Source organism: Ornithodoros turicata, chromosome 9, assembly GCF_037126465.1.
Source record: "Ornithodoros turicata isolate Travis chromosome 9, ASM3712646v1, whole genome shotgun sequence".
Lineage (NCBI taxonomy): Eukaryota > Metazoa > Arthropoda > Arachnida > Ixodida > Argasidae > Ornithodoros > Ornithodoros turicata.
In genome coordinates, this window is record NC_088209.1 from 29858954 (window position 1) to 29876858 (window position 17905).

General features: G+C 46.6%; 2 protein-coding genes across 3 annotated transcripts in view; one reads left to right on the top strand and one right to left on the bottom strand.

Moving 5' to 3' along the window:
- The window catches only part of LOC135368570 (probable phosphorylase b kinase regulatory subunit alpha), a 94471-nt gene that overhangs the window by 66285 nt on the left and 10281 nt on the right, over nt 1–17905 (bottom strand). The gene's annotated exons all lie outside the window — the stretch shown is intronic.
- The window catches only part of LOC135368569 (uncharacterized), a 47183-nt gene that overhangs the window by 20354 nt on the left and 8924 nt on the right, over nt 1–17905 (top strand). Inside the window, exon 2 of the mRNA XM_064601946.1 lies at nt 7999–8232. Coding sequence (XP_064458016.1) covers nt 8086–8232 — 147 coding nt within the window. The 5' untranslated portion in view covers nt 7999–8085. The remainder of the gene's footprint in view (nt 1–7998; nt 8233–17905) is intronic.

The window sequence follows — 17905 nt, forward strand, 5'->3', positions numbered from 1 at the left end:
CAACTGTGGCTATGAACGGCGTACAGGTGTGTACAGATGGAGAGAGGACAGCAAGGAGGAGTGAGTGACAGGGGGCTTAGTAAGCGTCCTGGGCCGATTTCAGGGGGAACTGTGCCGACATTCGTCTGGAAAGTCTTCGAAAAGCCCAGGGAAAACCTCAGAACAGCATAGCCCGTGGTGGGATTAAAATTTGTCGTCGGATCGGTAAAAAAAAAAAAAATTCCGACGAGTTGAAGAGGTGGATAACTCTTGTTAAGGTGAGAATTAATCGCTGGGCACTGTGTAAGCTCCCCCGTGACTCAATATGCATGAGAGATGTCAACTAACACACTTTTGAAAATGAAAATAAGAAGCCCAAAGTGTCATATAGACGGGCCTCAGTCTGCAACCACGCCCACGGTGTCTATCATGAGCGTGACTTGGGTTCTCTCTTCTTTGCAGAACAATACCAGTCGCCTTTTTTTTTATGATTTAGGCGAGTGGCCTGACGCGTGAGCACAAATAAGAAAAATAAGCGCCGGCCTTAAAAGCTGAGCGTTCCGTCGGTTCAGGGCTTAACCTCCATGACGAGGTCAAACTCGAGGTCGCATCATGCAAAACTCGATTTATCCACATTGAACAAAGTAGTCGCGCGGCCTGTCACGGTTGGCGTCCGAAGGACAGCGAGCCATGAGTTATTTATTCGTTAGTTTTGGTCTGCGTTTTAAAGCGACTAAAGATTATGAAAAAGGATAACGCCTACCTTTGTGTTTTGCTTTGTACATTGTGTCTCATCTATGTCCTGCTGTGGTCTTACCCTATGATCACGTTGAGCGTGCAACGCGGTTTGTCTTTTGGCGGCACGACCAGACTTCACTTTTATTCCTTATAGAATAGTTTGTACGGTTATACCACGTTCGCGGTTTGAAGTTGGCCTATAGTATGAATCAGACTGCATTTTATTTTTATTTTTTTAAATTCATAAATGCCGCTTACGCCACAAAATGTTTCTTCACAGTTGCTAGAGATGCGGCTATAGCTGTAGATAAGATTGAATTTCTCTCAATAGCGCGACGTCATGCATAAGCTGAAATTCCTCGCGTGCTTCGGCGTCAAACGAACGCCAACGTGAGACACGAAGGAAGCGCTTAGACACACACACGTGCGTGGCTTCCGTGTCAATGCCAGCGTTTCTTAGTTCAGGGTTGCCACCCATCCCCGATAGCTCCCACATATTGTAATCCTTTCGCCTCTCAGCTAAGGTATGCAGAGACCGTCATGTATTGTGTTTACCGAGAGATCTGCTCGCCACGCGTTCGTGTGACTTGGGGCGACTTCACGTGGAACTGTGCCGACATTCGTCTAAAAACGTCTGACGAAAATGAGACAGAACAGACGGTGTCGGCGGTATGCGAATGCGGTTCACTTCCCGTTGTTGGTGTGGCATGCGGCACGAAATATTCTGGGAGGGGTGGGAGGGGGCAAGAAAAGTGTTACGTTGAGTATTCACTCGGTGCTGGAATGTGTACAGCGTACATAGCAGACGGTGGGGGGGGGGGGGGGGGGCATACCTACGCACGCGCGAACCACCACGAAATAACATAATCGAATGATTGGATACTGCACTAGAGCACACTTTATGCGGAAGCATGGATAACCATTCTCTGCACACCTTTGAACTTCTTTGCAGAACAAGCAAACGAGCAGCAGCGTAGCACCAGCCGAGTCTTGGCTATTAACGTTACATGCAGCAGCGACGCGTACCGGCGAACAGTTACGCGCCCGTCAAATGCTCGGCACGCCAACCTGCCAATTACACGTCCTGTAGCTATACGATTACACAGCGCCATATAGCACCGTCGCGTGCCGGCAGTCCGAGGATGATTATATCCGAAAAAATTATTCTAAATTAATGAGTACGTGGCCACCAGGAAGTACTACGTTCGTGCCACCGCTCGCACCCATAAGGTCACACTGCTTGCACCAGGCGCTTGAAACGGCCACCGCTGTGGCAGCTTTCACCAGCGTTCCACTTTGGATCGCCATGACCTCCTCGATATCTGCTCAGGTTCTTCGGCACATAGTGTAACTAACCACGCCCGTGTATTTATGCAGCGCCAGCCGCACCATTAATCGCGCACGGAGTAAAATACGGCTTTGAATTTGGACCGCTTTCAATCCCCATTATGTGGGTCGATAGAAAAAATGAACCGCCGTCATTTAACGACAGTATAATATGAAGACTTCGTAGACAGGTATACCGCTTTCGTTTCGTGCTTTCAGCTTCGAATAGGTTACGCAGTAGCTCTTAGTTTCGTAGTTCGTATATTATTTCCCCATAAGAGTGCACTCGTAAGGGAAGTTGAAGTTTATTTTGAGACGAAGATAATGAACGTCAATATACATATGAGACAGAGGGCCCAGAGGAATATAATCCCTTTTGAAGGGTCTTCCGTGATATCACAGAATAATGTTATACAGATTCACGTGAGCACACACACACACAAGGATAACCATGGTTATAAAACATTGAATACTACAGCTACCAGAATAACACAAACGTTAGTACTACAATAGCAGAAACTAAAATAGCACAAACGGATGAGTAGTACAACAGTGGAATTGTGTATAAAAAATATTAATTTTTTGTTTTGAACAAGGGTGAGGAAAAAATATTAAATTGGGGAGCAATTATATCTTTCAGTCTCCTACGATGCTACTACTTTCCCATTTTAGTCCATTTATCCTAAAAATTTACTCCCCAACAACAACAACAGGTAAATTGATGATGAAGAATGGGGAAATAATTAGGAATGGGGAATTTACTCCTCAATACTGCATATAGTCCTTAAATTTCGCATGAGCTTCCCTATATTTCGACACGAAAGGGACTACACCTTTTTTTTTTTTTTTTTTTTGCTGTTGTTGTTCCTTAGAGTATGGAACTCCCCGAATCCGTATGTATTCTAACACTGGCACCACATAAAAAGGTGTCGCAAACAGAAGTGGGCAAACTCAAGGCAAGACTGCCCAGTCTAGTTCGTAGACAGAGGGCGTTCGGGGAGTATAGTGCTGGCCATACATTATATGCCTGTTCTGTGCAACAAAGACGCCATTCGCTTTGTTAGCGCAAAATGAGGTCAAAAGCTGGGAAACAGTCGTGAGCTCCTAATTTGCCGTTCGCAGCGAAAGAGGTTAGCGTTAGCGCTGTGGATCTTTAGATAGGGCACAGACAGAACCGCCGCTAAATAGGCTAACTACGTGCAGAAGGGTTTCACGCTCAGTGTAGTCTCAGTATATTATACGAGACGGCGATTTGACTGAAAAAAAAAAAAAAAAAAAAGTATCACCAGACGTAACTCAAAGGAAATATTTTTAAATAGCAACTAGAGTTGGTTATGAAGGACGTGAGACCGGGACTAGCGTTGACATATCATGCGCATATATAATTACACACAATTAATTAACTCAATTCGATGGAATTGGTGTTCTGAGGCTGGTACACCGAAGACACAAAGCCTCAACTGCCTAAGATCACTGAACGAAGAGAGTAGGAAGTCACTGAAAAGGTTAGCCAGCTGCAGCACTGGAACCCACATCTTTCAGAAGGTAATCTTCCATCTTCCGGTAATCCAGAAGATGTGGGTTCGAGTCCTGCAGCTGGCTAACCTTTTCAGTGACCTCTCTTCGTTAATTAACTTACTGTAATTTCCTTTTCCCTAAACTGTTGCTCTATCGAAGTCTGTTTCTCTGGGTTTCAGTACTGGATATACAGAATACTGGAAAGGCACTCCCGGTAAAACTACACTGTACAAGACTTCCGCAAAAAGACTAAATAAACAGAAAACAATTCCACCGTTTTGGACCTCCCTTATTTATCCACTATTGATGTGGCGCTCACAAGCGAAAAATAATAATAACTGGGTTCCCTCCCAGAAATTTCAAGCCAAACAATCAAAACTCCGCAGAAAGTATAGCATCTACCCTGGAAGTTTCCAAAACCATACCAGTATGCAAGAACAACTTTTTTTTTTTCGCTAATCCCACATATAACGTCCTATTAGGGTTGCCACCTTTCGTAGTAAAAAATACCGGCTGAGGGAGTGGAGATGGAATAGAGGGAAAGGAGGAAAGGCTCGTGGGAAAGTGGATGAGGGGTGAGACGAGCACACGCATAGTGAGAGAGAGAGATCGTGCTCGCTCAAGATAATATGAGGAAACATATGTTCCTGTGTGGTGCTGTGTCATTGATGCTAGAAATAACAATGATAATAGTAATAACAATGGATAATATTAAGAATGAATAACTAAGAAAACGACTGGTGACTGCGGAGCTGGGTCTGTGTTCCAGATTTATTCAAGCTGTAGTGGAATGTTGAAGAGAAAATCCCATAAAAGCCCTTATGAAAGGTCTTGAACCACAAATACCGGCAAAAGGCTGCCAGTATCACCTTCCTACCGGCAAATAACCGACCGTGCCGGTATAATACCGGCCTGGTGGCAACCCTACGTCCTATACGAAACTAGGTTGATGACTGTCTCCGCCACAATGGCATTGAGAGCCAAGAAGACAAAGAAAGCCCAACACAATGTGTGGATCCTTGGCCAAGAAAACCACCTCTTCTCCACAAAGAAAATCGGCCTATTGCATTATTATGTGGCGCTGTAAATCAGGACAAGTGATAACGCTGTGTGTGGTTTAGCAGACTTTGCACTAGACGCACACAACGCAGCCGATATATCTTTTTCTTCTACCATCTTGTTTTATCTTCTTGTCTTCTGCTTAGCATTCTTCTGGTGCCTGTATTCGCACGGCGTGTTGTTCCGGCAAGGGTTTCGTTATGTGTGAAGGCGTTGTTTGTTTGTGATATGTGGAAAGACGTACGTTTAGGCAAATGTAATATTCTCTTTAAAAAAAAAACGTAACAATTGAAGTCATGTCCATTTCTGCACTGTGCAGCGCCCATTCAGCCTTGAGCAAACAATAATATTAACAGCCCAATATTTTGAAATAAATAGGGATTGCAGATCTTTAAGCGATTTCTGTACATGGTAAACTCGAACGACCACCGCAGTGTCATGTAACAGGGGTAGATATTCCACCTGCTTCTTCTGTTACAGGCATATTACCGATGTATACATTAGATGTCATACTCACGATATTTTAAGATATTCCAAGAGAAACCTGTTAGTCCGGAAGAGCCGAACTTAAATCACCTCGGCAAATCGATCTCCAGATGACAGACCTCAGCTGGTCGACAAAGAATTCGATTGAGGTCACTCTGACGGCGAAACAGAAACTCCTCCGAGAAGCGTGACTGACCGCGAACAATCCGAACAGGAACGGGAACGGGGTTAGAGGCAATGCGCTCTCCACAAATAACGCGAGGAGACTTCGTCCATTCCATGTACATTCTTACGAGTCCAGATACATTCTTTTGACACGAAGAGCCCTGCAGTGGTACGCAACCGTGGAAATATTTCATACTGTGTTAGGTTGTTCTGATGTTGGACGTAAGAAGCATTCAGAAAATAATTTTGCGCGTTGCGAAAAGGTACACTTTGAAATCGCACTGTACAAAGAGTGAGAGAAAATCCAAAATTATTCTCTCCCTCATCTCTGGCAGCTTCAGTCCCCGTGACGTCACAGGTGGAACGAATCGCGCAGCAACCCTGGAGCCATCCCGTGAATAATTCCCATCATCCATTTTCCCCCCTTTCTGCTGCGACTATCAGCAGAAATTAAAAGAAACCTGGGAAAAAATAACTCTGTCTCGATAGTTCAGTCGGGAATGTGTTGCCTTGCTGAGCTCAAGATCGCGGGTTCGATTCCGGCCGAGGAGGAAGCAATGTGGGGGAGCACCAGGTTTCGGAGATCACCGCCGCACGTCCGCAGTTCTACCCTGCGGCACGTGCAGCTATGTTTCTCCGAAAGCGTACTTGTCGATGCATAATAGAAGGTTTGGGAAAGAGGTATAGAGGGAAAACAAATATTACTGTTGCTATCCCACACTGATTAATTGATTGGCAGCCATGTCGGTCGGCCGACCAGCAGTTTACTCAAAAACGTGTCCCCCCCCCTCCCCGCCCCCGTCGCAAAAAAAAAAAAAAATCCCCAGGCGTTTCGGACAAGATCAGAAGGAACAGGCACTCAGTTCCGTTAGTATGGTCAAGGAAGAAGCCGAGCGGCACAACTTCTACTTCTATAGCCGGCCGAGCACAATGCCGGTCTCTGAGTCACCAGTGTTCTCCGTCCGTTGTCATGACCGCTCAGGTGTATCTCCTGTCTCACTGCTCCATACTCTTTTTTTGGCTGCGACCGCGTTGCCGTCACACTCGAAGACGTCTCGGCAAATTCGCTGCACACAGAGCCCCCCGCATATAACCCGTAGCCAGCCACGCGAGCGACGTTCACATTGCCAGGAAGTGTCTGTGAAGACCTGTCTCGGAGGCTCACCCGTGATGTCTCGTGGCACGAGCGTGTCAAGAGCGCTTGAAGGGTCAAACAACCCCCCCAACAGAAACTGGTGACGATATCCACACAGTCCTGTATAGCTGCGACGCGACTTTCGCCATTTTGTTTGCATAGAGAGTTTCCTCACCAGGAGGCAAGTTCCAGACGGTAAACACTGTTGAGAACGATCGAAGATGTTTGTTTTCGCAGCGGCTACGCACGGGCAATATCTGTTGGGACGGTGGCCAATGCTTTCAACGAAGGTCACGTGCCCTACGGGGCTTTTGGTGTAAAAATAACGCTTAACAAGGCGTGAACGACACGATGAAACAATGGCCTTGCACAAGCGGAGATTCCTTTTTGTGAGTAATCGTCGAGGGTTTCTGCATAATCACGACACGTACAGCAAGGTGGAGCGTGGCGCTAGCTACCGTTCTCCTTTTTAAAAAGGACGACAGAGGGAGGGTCATGGACAATATGCTCTTCAGTAATTTGTTTAGAAAGTGTGTCCTCAACTTGCTTTCCAATAACACGGCGTAAGAGGTACACGGCACGGACTACTATGTACTATGGCAGACCCACACGTATGAATTCTATATGCCCCACAAACTTACGTGCACCTAATGGCCTCCTTCTGCAATTGAATATATCGCCGAAACCACGCAAAAGGTTTATGAGTAGAATAAACCAGGAGTTGAGCTGCACGACTGTCACCAAAGCCACCATGGTTTATGCTACGAATTGCCCCTGACACATGACGATCTTTTTCCGTTTGCTGTACATTGCCACGCATCAAAGGCCCGCCGCAATAGCATCAACAAGCGTGAATCATTCTGACAGCGCAGTACGGCAATAAGTATTGCTTATTATGACAGCGGAAACACGGGAAATCACGTGGTACGCGTTAACGCCAAAATCGACGCCGCCAGCCCCAACATCGTTCGTTTCGGATGGCGCAACGGAGCGGAATGGTGCACAGCGTTACGTCACGGAACCCTTGTCATTCTTCCCTTCGCTTTTCGCATGCAGTCAGGCACGAGAATGCTGGCCAAATGTCAGTCTGGCATTTCCACTGACATTGTACCATTGTTTTTGCGATCCACAGAGCGACGTCGCAGAAAGAAAAAAAAAAGAACAGAAGGCACAAGCGGTACGCTATTCGATTGCGTACCATAGACGGAAGGAGTTGCGAAGTTAAATGTCTGCTATGACAGGAGTCTTACCCCCCCAAAGTACTGTCCTATTTTTGCGCCCCTAGTCTTTAGACTTTTCTTTTATCTTTGCGGTCTTTCGCACGCGTCTATTCACTGACGCCAAATCAGAAACGAAGGCTCAATATATGGATATCTAATGAGACGGACTAGATTGCCCTTTCACATGTTCCTGCTCCTTGACTCACTTGAGTTCTCACCACGAAAGCGTGTACTAGTTCAAGTTCATCAATGCTTCTCGATGACGATTTGAATAAGAAAGGAGCCTGAGCATTCTCGAAAGTTAATTAATTTGCATTACTCAATTTTACGGCAATCATTGTCCCTCATCAACGCATGTACTATTTGGTCCAGGACTGCCAGGCACGAAGAGGAGGACAGCGATAGCCCCGGATTCTTCACCGGCAGCATCCGTGGCCTAGGCGCTGCCAAGCTGCCGCAATGTCGCCTGGTCCTGTAGTAAAGGATCCGTCGTCCCTCAACATGGCACACATGATGACACCGCGCTGTACCATGTCCATCACGCGCACCAAGGGACTTCTCAACATGCCGGGACAGAACAACTGCTTCCTCAACAGCGCTGTGCAGGTAAGCAAAGACTGAGAACAACGCGTGCTCTCGGTTTTCGTGTTCAACATAAGAAGGAAAAGAAATGTAGTCCGCCATCTACATACGCCATTGGAGATAAGGAGACACAATAGCGCGCCAGGAGAAATACTACAGCGCCACCATGGGGGAGGGCTCGCGTAGTGTCATGCGGCCAATCAGAGGCCAGAGCTAACACAGAGGCAGGGCGAGTGTGATGGATTATATTATCTGGCGGAGGAGGGAGAGTGACGTCTCTAGGCCCAGCCATCCTATCTGCGGCGCAGTAATATTTTGAGAGCTGACGGACTAATTTCTTTTCTTTCTTAAGATGAACACGACTATACATAGTATGGCCCGTAACTTTAGTCCGTAGATTTAGTCCACAGTCACCGGACATAGCATCGTGTCTTCGAGTCCTGCCGGATTTATAAACCACGTGTCTCACACTGTAATCTCCGAAAATATTTAGTTATTATTATGTTTGGTACTGAATCTTTGAACGAGGTTGATTTGTGATCAGGAAAAAAAGAAAAAGGAACAAGAAACAATTAACATCTCATTTTGTTATCCCGTAGTGGTACTTTCAAAGACATCACAGGAACTCAACTACTGACTTGAACTTGACAATTTGACTAGCACCCAAGAACAGCTTTCTCATTTTTTAAGAGAGACGTTTCACGTCCTTTCCTTTTGCTTGATAGAAGGCGCGGGTATACGAACGATTAGGCAGGACACAACACCATGGTCATTGTAAACTCCGTCAAGATGCGGTCGAAAAAAAAAAAGTTCTGAATTCTTCTTTCACTGTATTGGTTAATAGACTGACTGGTTCTTGACTAAAAAAAAAAAAAAAAAAAAAAACATATGAGGCGTTCAGGCTTTTTTTTTAAAGATCTTCCGCTGTCTTTCAACGGACTGTCTTCAACCGTGTCAATCTACAACTTCCATCTTTAACTGTATCGGTATATTACCACCGAAAAAAAAAACGAAAAAAACCTTAAACACCGTTCGAAAACCGAGCTGCTTCACTCCCGCCAGACTAGCGATATACGGACACCTCGGCAGCTCGAAACCGGTACTGCCTGAAGTCTTCACTTGGGGGCAGTATACTCCGAGACATCGGTTCGCAGGGACCTCGAAAAAAACAGAAAAAAATCCTGTCTTGCCCCGGGCCTACGTCTGGCAATGGCGGGCCTACTATGTACATTATACGTTGCAGGAAGAAGCTCTTCACCCAGACCAGGACAGCTATGTTAATTGAGAACGAAATAATTGCCTGGAATGTCGCCATTACAGGCTATCTGACGTGGAATATCACTCACGCTGTTCGAGATAGTAAATAATATCTGGACGAGCTAGCTACTTGTTCCATTCTGGATTTCATACGTTGAATATCTCCACGGAGGTGGAGCGTTAGATGTCTAGCATTCCTAGTTATACAGTACCCGCTGACCTGTGCTACTACTGTGCTCCCTGATCTGTGCGATTCAGCACCTGGCACGTCTCGCAACATGTTGAGATAACGGGATACGGACGACAATCTTACCGGCCTCTCCAAAAGAGAGATTAAACGTTTAATTGAAACTATACCCGGTACACTCGGTTTCCAGCAAAACAATAAAAAAGATGCACGATCCCTCAGATCACTATTCGCATCAAAGAGCAACCGGATAAAGCTGCGTACAAAGCCCCAATACCGCATTTATTTTCTTCTTTTTTTTAATCTCCACTTCGCATGCTTCATCGGAGTTAAGAGTGGGCAGCCATTCTTAGAACTCTCTCTTCCTTCCCGCTATCTCTCCTGCGAGAAAGATCCGTCCCTGAAGGGTGTCCCTGGCTAGGCTTTTTGAATCGTGACAGCGGCACCAGCCGTGCCGTCACTGGCGTGATTCGAGATACGATTTATACGTGATCGCCGATTTCACGTGATGAGGGAACGATGAACCGCCATCGAAGCGAGTCTCTGAACAGCTCAGCTGAAGCCCTTTGTTGAAATGTGGGCGTTGTTCGCGGACAAAAGGCTAGGACGTGTGCGTTTCTCTCGACTCCAGCATCTGTGACGAATCCATGTTGAAGACCTATAAGACTTCGCGCTTCGAATGACATTGCGTATTGAAGATCTGGAGAACGCCCTTCCTTGAGTGTCACATTTATTGTCATTGGGCGTAGTTTGACTGTTATCCGACGGAATACATGACAAGAGCACACGCCGGATGTTGAGAGTGTGCCGGAATTCGGAAAAACGGCGACGTCACGGCGCAGGAGCTTCTGCGGCCTCGGAAGCAGCGCTGATCTTTAATATTGGTTCATTTAGTATATAAAGACTTTTCGGACTAAAAAATTTGCCGCGGAGATTGTCGGCCGATGCCGAACATAGATGGGTTTCCCAGATGCGACCCCCGGTAGGCCAAATTAATGCACGGGCCGAGTCACGAATTATCATTACCAATGTTAATTAGAGAACACAAGAACTGGAGGGCTTTTATAATCTCGTTGTATGAAGTATGAGGAGATTGGGGGGAGGGGGGGGGGTTGCTGCTTTGCCTACCACTTCGTCAAACCTCGAGCAGCAAGAAAAAGCAGCTTTATAGCTGTACGCCAATCGCCAGAAGTATGAAGAAAGTGAATTGCAGCGGAGCCGAAAACCAACAAAGCCGCACGATTTTCTGGAGCAACTAAAGCGGGTGGTGGCCGCGAACGAAACAGCCACACATAAAAAGTAACTCGAAAGGCTACGCCCGACGAAGCGGGCGAAAGCAATCTCGAAGCCAGTTTTAAATGCGCGCCAAAGCTCCGTAGTCTCCACGAATCAGAGGGCAGCATTCAAATGAGGGCTCGCTGACCCTGCTACGTCATAACTTGGAGCCGACGGGATATAACCTGTTGCCGCCAAAAGAGTTTTATATTTCTACGTTTCTCCTAAGGCGTTGGCAAAACTTATTTTCGCGGTGATTAGAAAAATTAAGCGAGATAAGAATGTTGAAAGATTTTTTTCGATGGCAAGCACGGGCGGACGACTCTGAGCTTCAAACGCGCCTCCAGGCGAGCTTTTTCTGTGGCTCCATTTACGGGCTGGCGGTGACACCGCAATTAATGGTCGTACGTAGGGGATATGTGCCTTGTTAGCGGATGGACTTCGCGTCATGAAGCGATGCTGGTCAGCTTTTAGCCTGTGTTGTTTACGTTGATGTTTTCACGTGGATTTTTGGAGGCACCGGAGGGTGATCAGTTGGCTACTGATTGGGAACTGAGACCTCGCGTCCTTAGAACCCCACCATATTCGTGCCATTGCAAGCGTCCACATTGTATTATCGCAAAATATGGTTTCTCTTTGTCACGCCGGAGTAACAACGTATTTTTCTTTCTACTTCTTTTTTTTTTTTTTAGCATGAGCAAAACACGCGCGCAATCTGCCTCCCGACTCGCAACATTGTTCCTCACGAAGTTGCTGGCCCTCCTCCAACGTGGAGATGGAATATATTATATATACGACGCGGAAGGTGACTGGGCTGTTGCTAGGAGACGGATGCGTTATGACGCCATTTGCCTGTGGAGAAACCTACTCTATGAAACTTTGCCGGTTCTTCTTCTTTTCTCTTCTTTTTTTTAATGCTTCTTGGCTATCTTGAGGTTGGTTTTTCTCTTTAATTTTCCATTCACGAGTTCTGGAGTAGCCTGACCCGGCGATATTTATATATATATTTCTCAATCAATCAATCAGTGCAAATGCGTAATGCTCACTGATGATATTTATATTTTTCGTATTTAGGGTTTGAGCTAAGTTTATTTATAATACGCAACAAAGTTAATCGTACTTTGTTTTTGTTTTTTTGTCCGGAGTAGATGGTGCGAAAGGAGAATCAGATCTGCAATGGCAAAAGCACTCTAAATATAAGAACACCGAAGCTTTCTACATTTATTTGGCACAAGCTTCGTCGTGGTGGACCTGACAAAGCGTGGTCCAACACGAGGAAGCTTGTACCAAATAAACGCAGAAAGCTTCAGTGTCCTTGTATCATTCAGGCTGATCCTAATGTGATATTTTAAAAAAGAAACGGTTGCACAGGTCGGTAGTGCGCTTATCGCCATAAAATCTGTCGAACACCACTAGTTATGGAACTGAAAAGTCGGCGTACTGTAATAAAGGAGCAAAAATGATTTGAGGACACGAAGAAAGAGCCGTCTACATGTCCGCTGCTCTTCGTGCAGTTTTCACAGAGCCATTTATGAGTTTTGCCATTTGTGAGCCATTTATGAGGCCCTGAGTTTTCACGAAGGTGAGCGCCTCCTAGCGTGACAAGCAGGCGATTCCCCCTCAGAAAGACGGACAATAAATAATACTACTACTAATAAATAAATAAATAAAAATAAGAGAAAGATCATCTTTCTGCGTTTTTTAAAGTATGGAAACCTTCGATGTTACGCAGATGGAAAAGAAAACAAAAGTTGAAGTAGACACACGTTTTAAAGCCATAGCCGTAACTTTTGCGCGCACAAATCTACGAAAAGATCACACCTCCTTCACGTGTAGGCGAGGACGTCGTCGGGGCAGACCATGCGTCCGCTTCCATAATTGATCATCCACTAATAACGCGTGCTGGGGTCCCACGTGCACGAAGCCTCCTAATGTTGACCACACGATCGCATTGTGACAGCCTTGAACCCACGGACCAGACTGATTACGTTACGCCGCGCTGTTACAGAGTCGTACCATGCGCGCACACACGGTCGGGCGACGGTGAACACTGACCGTTCATTACAAGGCCCACGGAATCGAAAAAAGCCTACGCTGAGCCTTGGAGAGACGCCTCCGTTGCCTTTGTTTCGGCCAAACAGATCGACCCCGCATATGTTCGCGTACAGGGCCAAATAAACGAACAGAGTCGGTTGCGTGAGCACGCGTAAATCAGGGAGAGGCAGCCCGGTACACCGGAGGCAGCGGCTATCACTTATGTCGTGGAGCGCGGTTGGAAAAGTGTTCGACGGAAGTGTCTTATAGGTAAGCAATCGAAGTTTGTCGAACTTGGTGTCCCGACTGAAAAGACGGGGATTGCGCGTGTACATTCTCCGTACAGGTATTCCTCGATAAGTGCCGCGTGCTGACGCTTTTTGCGGATCCCATAAGTATGCTCTAAGGACTCAAGCAGCACAACATCTTGGACCAATATTGGCAATGTCGGCCCAATATTGAACCGGTATTGCCAATATTGGTCCAATATTGGGTCAAGATGTGGTGCTGCTTTGAGGAGACAAAAAAATTAGTAATTTTAGTTGTACTGTGGATTAGATGCGAATTAGATGCCAAAATCACCAGTCCCTTTCGGAACTAAATGCGTGGAAGTTTTTGCGAAGTCCAGGGACGATTCTCAGTGTTCGGGAAGGAAAATTCAGCGTCAGCGGACTAACATGGAGAATAACTGCAATCTAGAAGACTAGAAGCTGTGATTCCAAATTCCATCTCTCGTAAAATAACGAGAAACAATACGAGGAATCCGTGTCAGTCAAGTAAATAATCAATTAATAAATGAGACTCGAGTGTGCGCGTGTGAGATGAGCGCGCAGCTGATCTCATACAGCTTGTATTTTACAGCTATAGAGCGTGTTTTACACATACATCGAGTGCTGTACAGCTCACGAGATGAACGCATAGGTGATATCAAGAAAACAGAAACGCGAAGAACCAAAAGAATAGACAAGAAAATCCAAGCATATCACTAATCGCGTGGTGACAGACATCATTCGTGCTCAAATTACCGGCGCAGCTAGATCGTCTCGTCCGTTTATGTCTTCCCTTTGCGCGTATCTCCCCCAACCTCAGGGAAATGTTACCGACAACTATAGATATATAGTCGTTTTAACGCAAAGAGAATGAATCAAAGCTGGGCTAGACTCCGTCGCGCAGCTGTGAAACGCGTCCCTCAGTGCGTCCAACTCGGCCTCTCCTGCAAACTCCCATTGCCGGAAACGAGAGATCAGCTTAAAAGAAAACGAAATAAAGTAAACCTTTAACAAAATTTAAAGGGACGCCCGTAAAGATCCCGGCCTCGAGACTTTCTCACGGAGAGGGAAGACTTGTGTTCGTCGTCGTCGTCTGCGCAGCTGTTCCGAAACGGGAACAACCCTCGTTTCTTTATTCAGCTTCTTTTTATATTTTGCCTTCTTTTTCGTATACCTCTCCTTCATGCGTAACGAAGGCGTATTACTTGACACTAGTCATCTTTAACAAGTTGTACTAATTACGGGAGGGTTCCGCCGTGTAATGGTGTTAATAGAACAGCGTTCAGTGGCGGGAAGCGAAGCTTCGTCTCAGCCCGTAAGGACGGTCATCAACAGGGGTTTTTAGTTTATTGGCTTATCACGCCGTTATCGTAAACACCTTCCGGCACACCAAAAACCCGCGAATATGGCCCAAGCAGCACAATGTACTGAAAGTCGAGTGCGATAGGGGTGGACGGTATGTATCTTATCAATGTTCTTTAGTTTCATCAGTCTGTTCAAGGCCTTCCACCTACCCTTCCACCCCTATTGCACTCGACTTTCGGTACATTTTGCTGCTCGGGGGTACTGGAAACACAGAAACTAGGGATTTTTAGTACATTGCAAGGTGTCGCGATAACAGTTCCGAAAACATGATAAGCCAATCGTCCTCTTTCTTTGGAGCGAGTGACATCACATTGCCAAGCTCGGATTTGATAACTTCCTTTATCGTATCGTTTTCGTAGAGTTATCCCGATATACTAAAACTGGCTACTGATAACGAGAAGGGACGGCAATAGACTATCCCCGATAATTGTATTACATTTATCGGTCGAAGTTTTAGACTACATTCAAACTAGGACTCAGGTACAGCTTCCGGTTTCCGCATTCTAGCCTGTGCCTTTTATCTTCAATTCCTTTCGTCGCCGCTGCACGATGCGCTCGAAATTACAAGCAACGCGACGTGCGTTTAAGTGGTACCCTTATCTACGCTACACAGTATTATCTCACGGTAAATCTCTATTACAAATCTGAGGACATCTTCGACGGCACTCTTCATACATAATATGTCCCATGCAAGGTAGTTTGCTTCCAGAAAGTAGGAAGGGGTAGAGCCTTGTGTCGGTCCGCGTTCGACCTTTAACCGCCCCACCCAGCCCGCTGGGTAGGATTGCCTCAAGGCAGGTCGGGCAGTGTCACCGCCGTGCAAGCAACCCATTACTTATCGCATTCCGCGAGGACCTTCTGCGCGTCTTCAGCAAGTCATACTTATGCAGATCTACTAGCTGATACGATAAATGGCTGTTAGTGATTATAAACGTTTTTCCAACTGCTGTTTGCTTGCAATGGTACACGGTGTCGCTTGGACTACACGCACTGTATACTTCGGGGTTACGTAAGACTGATTGGGTCGTCAAGTCTCTCGCAGTGACCTGATGTAGTACAATATTCTGTTGTTACTGGTCGATTAGTAACTCGCGATCTTCTCTAGAACTTTACCTGTTCGTCAAGGGCTCTCGAATAGAAACGTGCGCTCGTCTCATATTTATTTTCTATTCGCAAATACTAAATTGAGAATTCGTGGCCGTATGTCTCGCGACAACTATGAGCATTTTATTAGTATTATATTTTATTATTATTTACTATGAGTATCGCAATTAGCTTTCTGAGCAGTGCAAGTGCAAGTTCTTCTTTTTCCAAAATTATTGCGCCTTTAATTCTATGTTCGGTACTCGACCAAAGGCTTGGCTCGTGCAAGACAGCTTCCTTTCTGCTATTCGCAAGAACCCATCTGGAAAACGTCGAACCACGACTCCGAAAGCCGAACATCATTCCCGTTGACGAGGCTACCATGCATGGAGCTAAAGAAAAAAAAAGGCCACAGAAGAAACGGGAGAGGATGAAGAAACAGGTCCCCCTCGAGACGCCACTCTGCCGTCTTGCTGGTCCCTCCTTCCCCGTGGTCTCTCTGAAAGAAGAGCAAGGTAGGGGCCAGCAGGAGGCAGGTCTTGGAAGACGGCATAGAGGGGAATGAAGTGACCCGCAACGCTACCACAAGGAGGGACCGTATCACAAGTTGCTCCGAAGAAACCAAGCCGTCGTGGTCTGTGGACGATGCTCCTTGCTCCCCGCTCTGGAAAAGAGACACGGGAGGGGAATTCAAAGACTGTCGGCGACGGCTTCCAAAGACGGGAGGAGTCGATGCTTTTATTGTATGGTCTGCTTTGGCGTGCGGCCTGCATTTAGGAGGGCAAAGGCGAAAAAAAAAAAAAATATGGTGGACACAGGTCGTACGGCGCGAAAAAAAAAACAAAAAAAAAACGGGGAATTATTTCTCGTCAGTCGCACATTCGGTCTATATTGGCAGCACGAAGATAGTTGTGATATAAACGTGTACGGAAATGAGCGGTGATGATTGGTGTCAGCGCCATCGTTAGAAATCGTATAGGCCACATGACAACAGGGTGCAAGGGGGCCCGCTGCACCCTGTCAATATGGACGGAATCGTGTGGTATCAACAGCAATTAAGTGCACGTACACCATGCCCGTCAAGGCTGCACGAGACAATAGAGAACAAGGTGTAATGCGCACAGACGTCATAGAGGAACATACGTACAGTTCCCGTCCCAGCTGGTTCCAAAGTTTGCACATGCAGCCTGTTGCCGCAAAGATGGTCAAGGTCGGGAACCGCCGACATGTCGAACAAAGACTGGGAGCAGTAAAAAAAGAAAAAAAAAGTCGCCATTCGAAATATACTGAGGCTCCCGCCCACATAAGCAGTTGCTTTACTTCACCTTCACAAGATCGCTATATCTTGTCTCTTTGGCACGCGGAGCTCACTAGGGAAAGAAGCGTGCGGTGCTCAGGACGAGCGTGCCCCCTAACGTCGAGTCTTCGACCTGAGTTCCGCGCCATTTTCCTGCCAATGCCGTGAGCAAGAAAGAACACTATAAGCAACTGAAAGAAAGAAAAAAAAGGCAAACCCGCCCCGTAGACGCTGCCGAAGAAGGCCATTGGTAATTGCTACCTGGAGCCCTCGAGCCAAAGGGGGCGGTCAAGGTACACGCAGAAGGAGCAGAAGCGCCGGAGGCTCAGAGAAACTCCTCCTCCTTTCCACCTGTCTTTGCGACGACGCATACAAAACCATAGAAACATTGGCGGCGATATTTTCTGAACATTAGTCAGAGATCATGCTCGGAACTCCACCCTCGATCGCGGTGTGTCCAGATGCCTCGATTGAGACATCAAGCAAAACGTGCAGAGACGTTCGTCCGACGCCGGTGGTCCGGCCCTTCCGACGAAGGGAAAGCGATTACGGTGCAAGTTTGTTCTGGGTGGTCATGCGGCGATTGACGACGCACCGGAAGGTCGTTTGCTCAGAACTGTCCATTACGTAAACACAGTTTCCGGCGAATCCCATGCCTAGGCGGTCTCTCTCCCTCTCATCCAGCGTGCACTGATGACGATAACGATTATAATAAAGCACGGGCGCGTCGTTGGTGGTTGGCCGGCGTTGCAGCGAGCAAAGGGATAAGGGTTCAACCATAGCAACATATGCGCATTAATGACAAGAACAATTGGGGCGTGTCTAAGTCTCCGCAATATGATGACACACTTTTGCCGAAATCAATGGGCTAATTCTTATGTAAAAAAATTGTGGCAACATAAAAGACAGAATCTCTCCCCCACAGACTCC